Source organism: Chanodichthys erythropterus, chromosome 3, assembly GCF_024489055.1.
Source record: "Chanodichthys erythropterus isolate Z2021 chromosome 3, ASM2448905v1, whole genome shotgun sequence".
Lineage (NCBI taxonomy): Eukaryota > Metazoa > Chordata > Actinopteri > Cypriniformes > Xenocyprididae > Chanodichthys > Chanodichthys erythropterus.
In genome coordinates this window covers 50,301,619-50,318,790 of record NC_090223.1, presented here as the reverse complement: position 1 = coordinate 50,318,790, position 17,172 = coordinate 50,301,619, and the positions used below count along the sequence as shown (strand labels likewise).

The following is a 17,172-nucleotide window of genomic DNA, read 5'->3' as shown; positions in this document are numbered from 1 at the left end:
AGATACCAGACGGGGAGTGTACTGTTTCCAGTGTACTTTAGTGTAGTTTAATTTTTGAGCCACTAGGTGGTGCTATTCTATGTTTTTGATAATAACCTCTGACCTTAATAGCAGCCATCTTGTTTTACTCAGTTGATGCTGATAGTCACACGGTTAAAGCAGCTATTTTCAATCCTTTCATCATCTTTGCAATCGTTTAAAGAAGCTTTGTCTGTAAGTATTACAAGTGCTTACAAGAACGTTATCATCATCTTATATTGTTATTGGTGATGTTATTCAGGACAAATTTCATATTTAGAGAGATTATTTTCAGTACAGTGTTACATGCATCTGCTTTATTAATGTGTATAGTATATGCAGTTATCCCTTATTTGAACTGTTAAATTTCTTTAATGCACGTTCTTTAGAAACTTATTTTTTCATTTTTTATGTATTTCAGTTTTACTCTGTTCCACATATTTGAAGTGGTGGTCATAATAAATCCATGCTTTAATTCAACGTCCCTGTGGAAGGAGTTATCTATCTGCCTAGTTAAGAAGGGGAACTCTTTTACGAGGGCAGAATAAATAATCTTATCTTAGCCTTTAAGTTAGAAAAAAAGATCTCTCTCATTTCTTCAATATTTAATTAAATTATTTAGTATTTCAATTATTAATAAATGTACTGTATATATTACATAACATAACCACGTAGATGTTACTACATGCTTATGTAATAAATACATTAGGGGTTGAATTTCCATCAAAAATATGTGAATTGCATTACTCATACTGTCCTATCTCCCACTCCTATTACAATTTGTAATTTGATCCGTCAGCTACTTCTGATCAACAACGACTCAGTCTCATGAGGTTGAACAGTGTGCGCTTATAAGGGAATCCTATTTAGCTTTTTAGGCAGAAATCAAACATGCTAAAATAAACGGTGAGATTTGGTGAGTTTGAAAGGGTAGATTTTGTTTAATTCACTGTTGTCACTAAGGTGACACTCGTCTATGTGAGCAGTTTGGATTTAGCTTTTCTCCACCGGAAATCCTCTTTAAAGTGATCCTGATCCTCTGATCCACTCAGACAACAAGGACTGCGACTGTATACACGTCACGGCACGGCCTAGATGCTGACTCAGACACATTTATACCCACACTATACCTGAGAAGACTTCACATGAGCTTCAGTTGTTCTGGGCTAAATTAAATAAACACAGCCTATCCTATATCTAACAGCATTTGCAGCTTAAATAGACTTGTACTTTTTGATGCTTGCCAATGGAAAACTCAAAAACTATGATGCCAGGGTGTTGCTGTGTGTCCTGGGAGGTTATTTACTCCTCTATGATACAATTTAATGTAAGTAAATTGAATCACCTGTGAGATGACAATCATAAGTCAAACAAAGATCAGCCATATCTGAACAGACTAAAGTGATGAGAATACAGCCCAAGCAGCATCAGTATGCGTTAAGGGGGGAGAGATGAGGAGGAAGATGAAGAAGACTGACCGAGTTCTCAGTGTATGGGGTGTAGGTCTGCGTCAGACTCTTGGTGGAGTTTCTCCTGATGGGCGAATCGCTGTAGTCCGCTGGAGGCAGAACCATCATGTTGTCCTCTGGTTCCTGATGCATGAGGTTGGCCACGCTCTTACTGCGCATCGAAGGGTTTCCAACAAAACTACAACACACAATCACATCACCATCAGAACACTGATCTCATGCTTTCTTTATTCTGCATTTATTACTCTTACAAATAACATATAGAGCGTATGCATGTGCCGTCACCGTCGGCCGGAGTGACTGAAAAGCGAGTGGCAAAAAGACTGAGCGGCAGCACTGGTTTCCATTGTGAATGCTGCGAAAAACACACAAAACACATTCAACACGGGAAAGAGCTTTGCGATTGAGTGTACAAACAGATTTGACAAGAAATCAGAGGTATATTTTTACCACCTGCTGAAAGCTACAGAAAAAAGAAGTAAATCGATTGCTGCAATTCACAGAAACAACTGGACTCCAGGCAGCGAAACCTGGATTTACAGTTAGTATTGTGTGTAAGAAAAGCATTCCTGAAGCCGAATACTATGAATACTATACTATACTTTCGGAAAGGCAATTCTATGCAGCCCCTAAAGGCACGTTAATGGAAAATAATATAAGATGGGAGGAAAAAATATATTTCAATGCTTTTGCATTCTCTCGCAATTAAATAGTTGAGCAAATATATTGATTGTTAGAATTCGCTAGGGAGCTGATATCAATATGTGGGGTATTGCAAACGCTTTTGACGCACGCTCGCTTTTTACTTTTGCTTTCTAAATCGTGATCATGCATACACTGTGTATAGGGAGAGGTGGTAATGATATTTGTTGAACAATAACATAAAATTCAATCATATCCTATATATCGTATTGTTATATATTGTATTGACAACACATCAATTAAATATTTACCATCTTATATTATTATAACACTGACAAAAACTATAGTTTTAGGACTGTATGATATATAACATTGATATAAGTGATCACCCGTATTTAGACCTACCTATATTGTATTTATATAAAGCGTTCAAAGGCAAATTTCCCTAGTGTCGAAATCGGGCACATATAAATGTCTGGAAACATGATTCCTGGCTGTATGTTAATATCTAAGGATTACTGGATCTTCGGTAAGTTGTAACAGGAACACTATCGAGTTCAACCTTTAGTTTAATAATCTGTTTTACTCGCGTTTTCACAGTTTCCCCTATTAAATCCAGTCATGCAGCAGCTCTTTTGCCACTCATTCCAGCTGATGTGGCGCACTCAGGCGGGAAAGTGACGTCAATGCATACCCTCTATTAGGGCTGGGCGATATATCGCATGTGTGTCACGCGCATTGCGTCAGTAAAGCCGGTTCCCTGATTACCGCTAAATCGCCATCACCTGCTTTCAAATGGAGCGGCATTTAATAGACAGAGCCGTAGATCACGTTCATTATCACAGATGAATCGCCGTCGATATTGAATGCGATATTGCGTGGCTTGTCAGTGATCTACGGCTCTGTCTATTAAATGCCGCTCCATTTGAAAGCAGGTGATGGCGATTTAGCGGTAATCAGGGAACCGGCTTTACTGACGAAATGCGAGTGAGAATCGCATGCGATATATCGTGCAGCCCTACCCTCTATAGTGAACACATAGTTATAAGCTTTGGGTGGTATCAAGGGAAATCACCTCAACCCCCTGAACCAGTGATTCCCAAACCATAAAACAATACGCACACAGCTTAATTCAGCTAAATTATTTAATGCAAACTATTCCAAAATATGATGATCCAATTTCCTCAAACAAAAAAAGCATTACTTTACTGTTCAAAAGTTTGTGTTTTTGAAAGAAGTCTCTTCTGCTCACCAAAGCTGCATATATTTGATCAAAAATACAGTAAAAACAGAAATATTGTGAAATATTATTATTAAAATTTAAATTATCCGATTTCTATTGTAATATATGTTAAAATGTAATTTATTCCTGAGTCACATGATCTTCAGTATCACATGATCCTTCAGAAATCATTCTGATATGATGATTTGATGCTCAAGAAACATTTCTGATTATTATCAGTGTTGAAAACAGTTGTGCTGCTTCATATTTTTTTGTGGAAACTGAGATACATTTATTTTCAGGATTCTTTGATGAATAGAAAGTTTGATTTGAAACAGAAATGTTTTGTAACACTTTAAATGTCTTTACTCTCACTTTTGATCAGTTTAATGCATCCTTGCTGAATAAAACTATTAATTTCTTACACTTTCTTTGAAAAAATTGTAGATTGTATTCACTCAGAAAATCATATGTATGAAGAAATAAGTAAAAAAAAGAACATAACTAGACATATATATATATATATATATATATATATATATATATATATATATATATATATATATATATATATATATATATATATATATATATATATATATATATATATATATATATATATATATATATATATATATATATATCTTGACATTTCTCTGACTTTTCCAAGCCTGGAAACTACACACACAGTATTAAGCTAAATGATGAGCTAGCACAGGCTGTCCAACACGTTACCATTCATTATCAGCTAACTGAATTTGGTGCACTCAGTGTTCGCTGCAACACAAAAGGCTTTTTGATCAGGCTTTACAGGGACCCCTCAGGGTCCAAGAGGATAGGATTTCATTTGACATCAGAAAGCATCAAGTCTTGTGTTCTTCAAGCAAACATCAGCTGAGGTAGGTGCATGATCTGACCTCACACACTGTGAACAACATCAGTGAGAAAGAGCACAAGGGATTAGAAGTCTTATAAAGCACGCCTGGGTCAGTCTGGGTAAGCCTATTTCTAGTGTTTCACTCTCTGCCGACCGCATGACAGTCAGAGAGTGCGGAAAATCTGCAATTAATGATGTTGACCAAATAATTTAACCAACATTGAATCAACAATTAAAGGGATAGAAAATTCTGTCATCATTTAATCACCCTCATATCCTGTAGTACCTGTCGAACACAAGAGATGATAATTTGAATAATCAAACATTTTCGGTTACCATTGACTTTTATTATATTTTTGGGCCATTCAATGGAAGTCAATGGGAACCGAAACAGTTTGGTTACCAACATTCTTCAGAATACCTTCTTTTGTTTTTGAAACAGCATCAAGGCGAGTAAATGACAGAATTTTCTTTTTTGGGTGGACTATCCCTTTAAAGTTTTATCCCTTCAAAGCAATATTGCATTAACTCAACCAATGTTGTGAGCTTGGGTCAGGACTAGGGTTGCAAAATTCTGGGAATTTTCAAAGCTGGAAACTTTCCATGGGAATTACATAGGAAATTTGCAAAATTGCAGGTTAGCCTATAACAGGGTACTTAAATGTAGTTGAAAAAAAAAAAAAAAAAAACATCTTGCAGCATAATTTTGGTTAAAACAACCATATTTAATGCAATTTTATTTTTTATTTAATTTTTATCCTGCACATTTTTCAATCACATCCACAGGGCACACTACTTACTGCAGGGCTATTGAGGCCACACCCCTGCATGCACTGTGCATTTCCCCAGTCCATAACATTTACATTTGATCAAAAATACATAATATTGTGAAATATAACTATAATTTAAAATAATGGTTTTCTATTTTGATATACATAAAAATGTAATTCATTTCTGTGATCAAAGCTGAATTTTCAGCATCATTACTCCCGTCTTCAGTGTCACATGATCCTTCAGAAATCATAATGCTAATTTGATACTCATTTATCAATGTTGGAAACAGTTGTGCTGCTTAATATTTTTTATAACCTGGGATATTTTATTTCAGGATTCTTTGATGAATAAAAAGTTAAAGAAAAGCATTTTATTTAAAATAGAAATATTTTGTAACAATATACACAACCGTTCAAAATTGCATTTTTTTGAAAGACATGAATACTTTTATTTAGCAAGGATGTGTGAAATTGATAAAAAAAATAATATTACAGTGATATTGTTAGAAAAGATTTCTATTTTGAATAAATTCTGTTCTTTTTAACTTTTATTAATCAGTGAATCCTTAAAATAGTGTTACAGGTTCCAAAAAAATATTCAGCAGCACAACTGAAAAAGTTTCAAAGTTTCCAACAATGATAATAACTGAGTATCAAATCAGCATATTGGAATGATTTCCGAAGGATCATGTGACAATGAAATAAATAACACATAACAATTGCTGCAATAAAAATATATTTTACATATTTCTAAATTAGAATTAATTGAATGCGAAAAATAACTTATTTCAACAAAAATTTTATATTTGTTTTTATATGATACATTTTATGTAAATATTATACATTTATATAAATTTCTGAAAATCTCCAATTCCCATAAATTCTCCAAATTAGAATATTTCCAAAATTTGTTAAGTTCCCCTGGAAAGTTTCCAGAAATTTACCGGAAACTTTCCACCCCTTTACAACCCTAGTCAGTACTAACAGCTTGTTCAAGTGGATATATGGGGAGTGTTCAGGAAACCTGTTTGAAAACAATGGTTTAGCGAGACACACCACTTTTTCTTTTTCTTTTGTTTTCAAGCTTATTTCCCGCCTTTTGTTGATCCATGCAATAGAGAAAGAATCTAATATCAGAGGATGTGTTTTTTGAGATAAAGGCTGTAAAAGTCTTAAAATAGGGCTTGACTGCTGTGAAGCTTGTGTTTCCATCTCTTCAGAGGCGCAGCGATCAGTATCAGAGCTAATCAGGACAACAAAGAACCGTGTTAGTGTGTGTGTGGTATCTGATTACCTGTTATTTACAGCTGGCTCTGTGTATGCACGACAGTAAGATGATGGAAACCAGCCCCGCCTGTAAAAACACACACAGACAGCACAAATCACTTACATGGAAAAACAGAGCGGATGCTTTTATCTGGGCCTGGATAAATGTCTGTTATAATGTCCGCTCCGTGTTTACTGAACACAGTCTGGAAATTCTGGGACATAAAACACTGAGAGAGAAGCATTTCGAAAACAATTTGTACATGGAGAGTTGCACTGCGTTCTCAGAAAGGAAATCTAAGTGGAGGGCTGTCATCTGAACGTGAGGCGGTGTGAGGTGACAGTCACATAGCCTGTCTTTACAGTGCCAGTATTTGTCTTGGTGTGAGCGCTCGCCTCGGGACTTTATGTTCTTATAATCTGAAGGAATGTAAATATTGATGGGGAAACTGAGTTACTAAAATCACCTCCACCCCTGAAAGGCATTGGGAAAGACAAATAACATCTTATATGGAGATTTATGTAGACTCTGAACATACAGTTGTGGCAATACTTTCTGATCAAGTGTACCAGCAGAGACTGGATTATGTTAACACTGTAAACATAAACATATAATTTAATAGTTTTTAATTAATTCATTCCTTTTTTTAAGCATTTCATTAAATCTTTAGACAAAATCTAAAAAAAAATTTAAGACGCGTGCCAGTATCGAGTTCTCTTTCGCACTTGAACAAACAATAACACACAGAATTATGCCTGTTTTGTTGAGTATCCTCATAAAAGCAGTCTTAAATGAGTTAAATAATGTCTTAAATGAACTTAAAGGGTTGTGAGAAAATGAAATGCGCGTCAGATCTGCATCATGTGCAGCAGCGGCCTAATAAACCTTTTGCTGTGATGTCTGTCATTAATGTTAATCAAATAACAAAGTTAACAGAAAATTGTAGCTTTAATAAGGATTAATCTATATTTAATTTAGAATTTATGCAGTGAAGAGTGTAAAGTGATTGATAACTTTATTCAATTTTTGTATATGATAAATATGACATTATAGTGGGTTTATGTGAAGATTGTTTTAAGTTCACTTAAATTAAAAAATGTTTTTTTTAGCCTAATAAATGTTGAAACTGATAGCTTTTAATTATACTGTAATGTTGAATGTCTATATTAAATGTTTAAAAAAATACATTTCATAGAGACATCAATAGGCTACCAGTGTTAGTGTCATTCATAAAGAGATGCCATTAAACAAATATTTAAAATATACTGTCTTTAAGTTGTTTCTACATTACATTGTAAAGTAACGCTTTTAATCATGATAAATCGTGATTAACCACAGGAAAAATGTGTGATTTGATTACTTTTTTTATTGATTGACAGCACTACCAATAAGTAATACAATGAAGTTCTGATAGCTTGTAAAGAAAATCAATGAGTTTAAAACCGTACAATAGACTACTTGCATAAAAAACTTACTATTGTGGGGTCAAAATATATAATACAATGCAATACAATGATAATTGAGAGATGAACAAATAAATGTCCAGACTTCTAATATTTGACACTCACATTTTTCTAAAAGAAATTGACCCTTCGCCGGGAGTTTGATTGACATGCGATCTAACCAATCATAACCGAATCCGCCATTTTCTCCGACAAAGCAGTCAGGAGTTAAAAGATTAACCTTGGTGGACTTGAACTTGAAAAATGGTGTGTACTGACATCTTTCCGCATTTGAAACAACATTTCTTCTGATGTTCATTTATGTTTATTTGATGCTATAAATTAACTAGTAAAAAGAGATGATCGGTTCACAAGCCGCTTGAGCTGAGGAGCTACAGCAATCTGTCACGACACATTAAAGAGCCACAAAACGGTTTTTATTGTTCGAATTTCTTATAAAAATTACACAATTTGAAAGCTGGGACTTTGTTTAATATCATAAGTAAAAGGATGCATTTTCACTGCATAGTATGACTCGCCTCACTTTCGGTATGCTTTTCTACTGCAGTTTAGTACCGCTTCAAAATGGATTTGAAACACATGTCTCGTGTTTCAAATCCAATGACGCTGTTAGTGATGATTCACTCTGACCAATCAGTGATCTGCAGGGTTTACACGTCACATTTTAATATCGGTGTGGCTCGCTTGGAACCTCAACTGAGGTGGTACTATTGAATAAGGTGCAACCATTATTGTTTATATTGTTATTATGTATTGATAATGTTTACTTTTTTAAAATCAGTAAAGATGTCACAGCGAAACGAAACTTGAACCTCGACCTGAAAGACCTGAAAAGGTTTTTACAAATATACTAAAAGGCCTTTTACATGCTAAAATAGTATGAACTATCAATCAGATGAAAGAAAGCATGTAGTAGATTATGTACAAAAGTTTTTTCAGCAAAGTTTTAAAGCCTTTGATCAGTGAAGCTATTTAAGTTTTGAACTCTAAAAGGATCATCTGTGCTGAATTTTTAAAGAACTTACAAAACCAAATTGGTCTGAAAAACAAGCAACTTCAAAGAACCACTTGAATCCTGTGCAGCAATGAACCACAAATAAACCTTCATTTCTAGTGGAAATTTAGTGTAATATCTAAACATCTGAACAACTAGTCGAACATATTATATATTTAAGCACTTTTAGGTCCATTCAACATGTTTGTTAGTGATACATTGACACTAAACACCAAACTTCAAATAAGACATCTGAATAAATAAACTAAATAACCTACAGATTATTCAAGGTCATGGGAACACCATTAACAGCAGGGCAGGGGATTTAAAGTCTGTCAGTAATTGCTGTAAATTTTATGGCTTAAGGCGGTGAATTTATTACAAAAGCAAAGTTTCAATAGCTGTAGCGGTAGGCCTTTGAAAACCCCATGAAATCAGAAGTGGAGTTTTGTGGCTTTAGCCCACATTTGTTAGCTTTAAGTTCATTTACATTCTACTAAATGTTGTATAAACTATCTGTCAGGAGATGCATTTTAAAAATACAGTCCTTCACTTACAGGCCTTCTTCCCTCGTGTTCATATTCCATGTAAAGAATGTTAATATTTGTCTATCTGTGCTTGGGTGTGTACTTTAATTCAACAGACCCGAGGAGCTTGTGAAGGAACCATGATTAAGTGTCATAAGCTGGAAAGTTTCACCAGTGATTTCAAGCCCATTTCCTGCTTGGCATTTAAGAACACGAGAGGACATTTTAATTGACCTGGCAAATGTATTATTAATTAGAACCGTCAATCAGTCTGAAGTTTTCTTTAAATAGAAGCACTCAGTCACTTTGTCTGAACAGGTCTTCGTAGTGCTTTAAAATGCCTCATGTTGCAAATGGTGCTTGCGTGTAATTTGGCACATATTAATGGGTTGCTAGGTGACAAGTCTGACTTCATGTATCATTCCCTATAGGGTTCAGACAAGTTTGCAGAACACCACCAACATATATAAACAACTAAGTGAGTCACTACAGATTAACCAAAATGAGTAAATGACTGAATAATTCCTTCAACTATGAAGCTTCCCAGTTATCGGCCAATATCATGTATTATCTGCTTGTGGTGAAAAAACAATGACCAACGAACCAGGCTGTATCACAATGTATGATGATAATTATGTATATTGTGTGAAAAGCAGCAATGTTTGTTTTGCTAAAGCCTCTCAAAATTAATCATTGGTTAACCTGAAGCAAAGACGACGTGAATTGCCTAATTGAAATTTGGTCAGACAAACATATTTCAGAACAACTGTCCAAAACATATACAGTAAAAACACCATAAATGTTTACAAGGTGTTTATCGAGTGTCTCAAAAAGATTTAAATCGCTCCACGTAACAGTGCCACACGAAGGCTAAAAAACAAATGTTTGGGATTCACTTCACAAGACTGGAAATTCAGGAGATGAAAAAAAAAATACATTTGTCCATTTACTCACACTTGTATTAACAAATTTTAGAGAAGAAATTGCAACACTAACAATTTTAATCCCTGTTTCGGAACAAAGCAAGAATATACAGTAGAAATCGACCAATTAATAGGTTTTGCTGATTAATCGGCCCCAATAACCGATTGTTCCAGCAAAAATCCATATTGATATAGTCTTTCTAGGTTCCGTCCATTGCAGGAGTGGCTGAGAAGAGTCTGCCATCATTATGCAGTAAGAGAGTGGCCTCTAGAGGCAAAATAAAAACTACAACTGATGCCTCATGGTGTTTGTTTTGACAGGTGAGGCTGTGAGCTTCACAGAGCGGGACGTTTCAGATGCGGATTTAAAATATCGAAACGATATGTATACAGGACACTACTGTACGTGTTTTCATATCATTATAAAGTAATTAATTTGCTGACTAGATGCTGCGTTAGTGGAAATCAGCAGTATGTTTGCCGTCGCGGCTGAGAGGATGCTAACATTAGTAGTACCTCACGCAGTTTAAAAAAAAAAAGTGTGACAAAAACACACGCGAGTCCAACCTAAATGTTTAATGTCACGAATGTTACCATCTATTTGCATTAGTTTATATCCAGCTGGTCGCTTTTATGCATTCGTTATGCAGAGAATTTGCATATTTAAAGCTAGTGACATGAGAAAGCAAAATGACATGTTCACACAGCTGAGAAAAACATATAAACAAATCAGAAACATATGCGAGTTGAGTACTTTTTTATTGTCACAGTAATATATATTTTGTTATTTTAAAATAGAAGTAAATAAAGTGTGAGTATACATACAGTCAAACCAAAAACTATTCAGACATTTTTGATATATTTTTACTAGTGGGTGCAGGACACTATAGTTTATTTATGTAAGTGAGGATAGCAAAATAAACTGTGACATATTATACCCAAAAATTCTTCATACAGTGAACTACCAGTAAAATTGATACAAATTTGGAACCAAAAATTATTCAGACACTTTGACCTGACCATGTTTTGTTTAAGTGTTATCTGACTTAATTAAGATTTTAAGACAGTTTAACTCTGAGATCTTGTCATATTTTATTACCATTTTCTTTTATTATAGTGAAACTATTAATGAATGAAATGTTCAAGGTGTCTGAATAAATTTTGGTTTGACTGTATGTGTCTAATGTCAATCCAATGGATAGTGTGTAGATATTTTAAGATGGCCATCTGTAAGCATGACTTTGGGTGTATATGAAATGGTAACACTTTACAATAAGAGTCCATTTGTAACATTAACTAAGGTGAATAAACGTATTGTTCACCGTTAATATCAACATTTACTAATACATTTTTACATTTTAAAGTTGTATCTCTTAACATTAGTTAATTAATGAACTAACATAAATGATCAATATTTTTTATATTTAAAAAGTACAGTACATTTTGATGTTTCAGTACTGTTTTTCAATTTTTGTAATAAAGGTTGGCACTATTGCATGTCTTATGTTTGTTTTCATTCAGTATCCATTTAAAAAAACTATTGGTTGATTAATCGGTTAACGATCAGCGTTGTCCAACCTAGTTATCGTATTGGTAAAATCCACTATCGATGGACCTCTCATCTACAGGTCTGAAAACGCCCTAAGAATCGAAATACTGGATGTGCATCACATATCCATCGCAGAACCAAATGCATTTACTTGTACTGCAGAGATATAAATGAGGGATTCACTGGGAAGGCAATCAATCTGCAAAGTCTGAATTGTGTTTGCACAACTTGTCTTTATCCTGAAAGTTTATTCCAACTCTATTCCAACTTCAACTTCTCACTTGACTCTTGTGGCAAAGGCACTGGCGGCTCTGAATGCATTCAGAACACACCCTGTCTGTTTTGCCATCTGGTAGCATTCTCTCAAACCAACAACATCAGTTTTTGGCAGGAATGCTGGTGTGTTCAGATCATTTTCTCTGCCATAACTGTGTTATTCTGATTACGTCTCCTCCACCTGCTGAAAGTCCTCAGGTCTGTGGGGAGATTGTGTTCTGCATCTCAGATAAGCTGCCGCCCCGTCTGCTCTCTCTAACAGGACTTCACGTGGATTTGATTGACATCACAATGAACTGGGTTTTCTTATTCACAGCTGGGCGCCAGCAGCTGTGTACACATGAGGTCTCTCCAGCTCCTGAGCCACTTCAGTACATCTGAGCTGGACTGACTGGATAACGTTCACTAGCCAAACTTCACCTGCACATCATTCTTAAAAACGCATAGATCGTAGGGCTGGACAATTAATCGAATTTTGTTTTCAATTTTAGCCTCCAACAATTATGAAAACAATATTTTATTTACAGTACCACTCAAAAGTTTGGAAACATTTTAATGTTTTTGAAAGAAGTCTCTCATGTTCATCAAGGCTGCATTTATTTGATCAAAAATACAGAAAAAAAACAGTAATATTGTGAAATATTATAACAATTTAAAATAACGGTTTTCTATTTTAATATACTTTAAAATACAATTTATATATGTGATCAAAGCTGAATTTTCATAAGCCATTACTCAAGTCTTCAGTGTCATAATCTTTCAGAAATCATTCTAATATGACTGAATACTATTTTTTTGGAACCTGTGATACTTTTTTTCAGGATTCACTGTATACAAATAACAGCATTTACTCAAAATAGAAATCTTTTCTAACAATCCTACTTTTTATCAATTTAACACTTCTTTTCTGAATAAAAGTATTCATTTCTTTAAAAAAAAAGAAAAAGATCACATATATATATAAAGCAGCACAAGAAGGATTATGTGACACTGAAGACTGGAGTAATGATGCTAAAAATTCAGCTTTGCATCACAGATATAAATTATATTTAAGTATAAGTATATTATAATAGAAAACCATTATTTTAAATTGTAATAATTCACAAAAATGTCCATGGCTTGGTTTGATTTAGCACCCAGTTTTGTTTGGTTAGCCAAATTATTATTATGATTATTATTGAGTAATTATGAAAAGCATAGACATGTCCTCATGAACCAGATCCCCAGAATCAGATGTGGTTCTAAAAAGTGAAGTCTGACATCAAACTTCGAGCAGCTCTAGTGTGAAAACCACCTATAAATGAGACCAGATGCACTCACTGTCTGGTTTTCTGCAGTTCTCCATACAGCCAGCCGTCCCTCTCATCAGGAATCAGCAGTGTGATGATGTCTCCTTCTTCAAAGCTCAGCAGCGTGCTGTTGTTTTCAGACTTGTGGGGGAAAATGGTGCGCACTTTGGGTCTTTTGTCTGTGAGGTTTAGGCCAGTGGCCATCGACACAGACCTGGACAATCCACTGTCCTCGTTGTTGTATTCTAGAGGGGAAAAGACAGACAACACTTTAATGATACATTTGATTATAGATGCTGAAAAATTGGCATATTGGTTCTTTGAATTGAATAGCTTAATTGTGAATTTGAACAGTATATAACAATTTGTAATTCAATGCTTTTTTTACATTCGTAATGTGGCATTTTTCAAAGTAAAAAAGGATATTCAAAAAGAACAAAATATTTTATTCATCAGGAATTTGTCTTAATGACATCTGTCAAAAAGTTAGAAGCTGAGTTATGCAGAATTAGATCAGGAATGAGTTTTAGGCAAGTTGCAGGGTCAAAACTGAGGTGAGACTGGTAGGATAAATCTATGTAATATGTAGGGTGAAGCTCACCAGGCTCTCTCTCCGGTCTGGATGACTCTTGATGGAACATGTTGGCCAGGGGACTCGTCTGAGGCGGCAATGGAGGTGCCGGAATCATTGCATCTGAGTTGGCCTGTACAAGTACCGAAAAATGCAGGTATGAATTCAAAGCACAACAGGCCCTCTGTACTCCTGTATGAGAGCAGTGCATAGTGTAGGAATTGGTGTCCTCACCCTGCTGTGACGCTGAAGGGCTGGAGACGCCTGTGGTGTGTTGGCCACTGGAGTGCGCAGACCTTCAATCATAGACATCACGCTGTCTGGGACATTGGTAGCATCACCGCATTTGTCCTGCCAGCCGGTCAGGTTCTCTGACAGAAGCTCTCGAGCCTTCAAGAACACAAGGAGGAAACAGATCCAAGAGTTGAGGAAAGCAATTGAGCAGCTGTAGAAATCATGAAGGTCTTCCAGTTCTCCAGCAGAGGTTGGTAACCTTTTTGACAAAGTTCCCTTTTTAATTTTTCTTTTTATTCACTGGTTGCATCTGGAATTGCATTCTATCAGTGTAGGCTGATGAATATAAATATGTACCAACTTTGTCACCACCGTTTTATATAGAATGAATGTGAGTAGTATGAATACATTCTGGACTTACTACATTCGTCATAATATTGTCGTCCATTGGACGTGCACTTCAGAATCTCGCCAGAAGTAGGTTCGCCAGGTACTTTTTGTCTACTGTTTTATGAATACTGTGAATTCAAACATGCTACTCTTTTCACATGCTATTTTTTGCATATTGTACAGTAGAGAAGCATGCAATGTTAATTTGGCCGTTTTCACACCTGGCTCGTTTGGAGCATTTGTTTCAGAACAAATGGTGTGTTTTCTCTTGGCTTGGTCCATTTAGGCATGTATGAACACGGCAATTCAAACGGATCCACCTGAATGAGGTGGTCCCGGCCCAAATGGAAATGAACTCTGGAGCAGTTTGCTTGTGGTGAGAAAGCAATCCAACCAAATGGACCAATGAAACAAGCTGTATCATAATTCATAAGGGAAATGTATTACATAAAATGTAGCAGTGTCTGATTGTTTGAGTGAGCATTTTAGTTATCATAGTTAAATACCAAAGATCGCCTCTTCATCTTAAAATGTCGCATAATTGCTGTTCTCTGAAACAGGTGCATTACAAGAATGTAATTTAGCAGTTAAAGCAGGAATGACGGCTCATATCCATCTGTAAAGGTGTGTGTAATGACAACTACAATAAGCCTGCAGAGCGAACTTATCAATCCATCTTGATGGATGACGCTATGAGCAGGTGCACTCTGACCAATGACAGTACAGTTTTACTTACAAGTGACTTGCATAAACATTTTGGTACACTTTAAAAAAATGTTGCCATCAGTGAAAGCAAACCGAACCAAGAAAAAAAAAAAAGAAAAGAAAAAGCAATATTGTAGCAATGTACGTCCCTGTTTTGGACAAAAAGCAAAAAAGTAAGTTATGAAAGTACAGTTAGTTCTTATTCATGATAATGCATGTGTTAATTGTTTGTAGGGCTTCCACCGACTAAAAAGTTTCCATTGTGCAGCCTATTCCACGCTCAAGTGCATGCATAAAGTTTACTGGCAAAAGTAATGATTATGAATGTGTCCGAAAAAAAATAGCAAGGAGACATTTTAATTATGTATTAATAAACTAGTGTTTTCTGCATCAGTTTCGGCTGCAAAGATGAAGAAGCTGACTCTCATCTCCGCAGTCTAGTGGAAGCGCCTATAGAGAAAAACGCACTTTTGAAATGTATTACATAAGACAAGAGGTTTTTTTTTTTTGTGATTTGCTTAAAAGTACACATTTAATGCTTTCTATAGATATATTTCTCAAGTCTGTGAGGTAAGTAGCAGACGCTGAATTTTTGTGAAACACACAAAAAGTATATCCTGTTTGCTTTCTTTATTTTACAAAGGCACAATGTTCTATTGTTATTGTGAGTTTGCATAAATAAAAGAAGACCATTTATAGTTTCAAATGATGTATTACTCTTATCAGTATCACCAAAAAATGACAGCGTATTTTAAGTTGTTTCCGCTGTTATCATGGTCTTGCAGTAAGTGTGCTTTACTTTAGCTTACACACTCCGCACAAACACTTTGCTATGTGTCTAATAATAGTGCAAATTTATCTAGGTTAACGTTAGAGCGAGCAGTAGGCTTGTTACGAAAGTTGGTGTTGACGGTGTTACCAGTGTTCAGCTGCAACACCGATTACATCATTGCCCACCGTGGCACCACCCATACCATCATTCTGATTAAAAATCATTAAAAATTATTTAGTTGAGTTAGAGAACAAAGACTTAAATTAAAAACTGAATGTGTCAGCTCAATTCAGCGTGTGTCGTGGCACAGATCAGCAGAAGGAGTGAGATTTGACTGACAAGATGATGAAGTGAAATGTAAAAGCGCCTATTTATGCGAGTTTGTCATTGTACCGTTTTGTTGTTGTGTTTTTCATGAAGAATAATAATTAACCCACCATTCAAGCAATTGTCACACCTGAATTGGCACTAATTCTAAAGCGAAAGTAAAATGTGCAAGGTCGCACGAGCGTACTGGCGTGGAGCAAAGTGAGTTTTCTCAGTTCATTCCTATGGAAGTTGAGCAATTAATTGCAAATGCTCACTCTGCTCTGTGCCAGTGGACACGTACCGTAAGCGATTTAAAAGCTTTGTGGAAAAGGAAGGGAAAATGCCCCAGTGATATCGGAATAACAGGTATCATGTTGATCAACTGGTGGGAAAAGTTCCTCACCGTCACATCCCTAGCGAGCAGCCATGTAAAGTTGCTACTACTTACACGTTTTAAATGATAAGCCATATTTGAGGTCAATGGATGATACGTGAACCCTCACGGACTGCGTGACTTCACCACAAGGTTTTATTTTTTTCTGTGACTAATCGACTAATAAAATTTTGACTAAGCCTCTTCTAGTCGACTAACGATTAGTCGAATATTAGGAGGCATCCCTAAATGTTAGCAAACACTACACAAAATGTTCATGGTTGCATCAACTTGATTAAAGGCCCATTCTCACCAAGAATAACTAAAATGTTAGCTATAACCATCAAGTTTTAAAAATTGCTATAAGCTAGTGGTCTCAAACTAAATTCCTGGAGGGCCACAGTTTAGCTCCAAGTCACACCTGCTTGGAAGTTTCTAGTAATCATGAAGACCTTGATTAGCTGGATCAGGTGTCTTTGATTAGGGTTGGAGCAAAACTGTGCAGAGCTGTGGCCCTCCAGGAATTGAA

General features: G+C 35.5%; 1 protein-coding gene across 1 annotated transcript in view; it reads right to left on the bottom strand.

Annotated features, from left to right (window-relative positions):
- Positions 1-17,172, bottom strand: part of baiap2l1b (BAR/IMD domain containing adaptor protein 2 like 1b) — an 81,125-nt gene that overhangs the window by 18,994 nt on the left and 44,959 nt on the right. The window contains exons 8-12 of the mRNA XM_067382679.1: positions 14,095-14,250; positions 13,891-13,993; positions 13,321-13,534; positions 6,296-6,355; positions 1,497-1,665 (exon numbers count right to left, since the gene is read on the bottom strand). Coding sequence (XP_067238780.1) covers positions 1,497-1,665; positions 6,296-6,355; positions 13,321-13,534; positions 13,891-13,993; positions 14,095-14,250 — 702 coding nt within the window. The remainder of the gene's footprint in view (positions 1-1,496; positions 1,666-6,295; positions 6,356-13,320; positions 13,535-13,890; positions 13,994-14,094; positions 14,251-17,172) is intronic.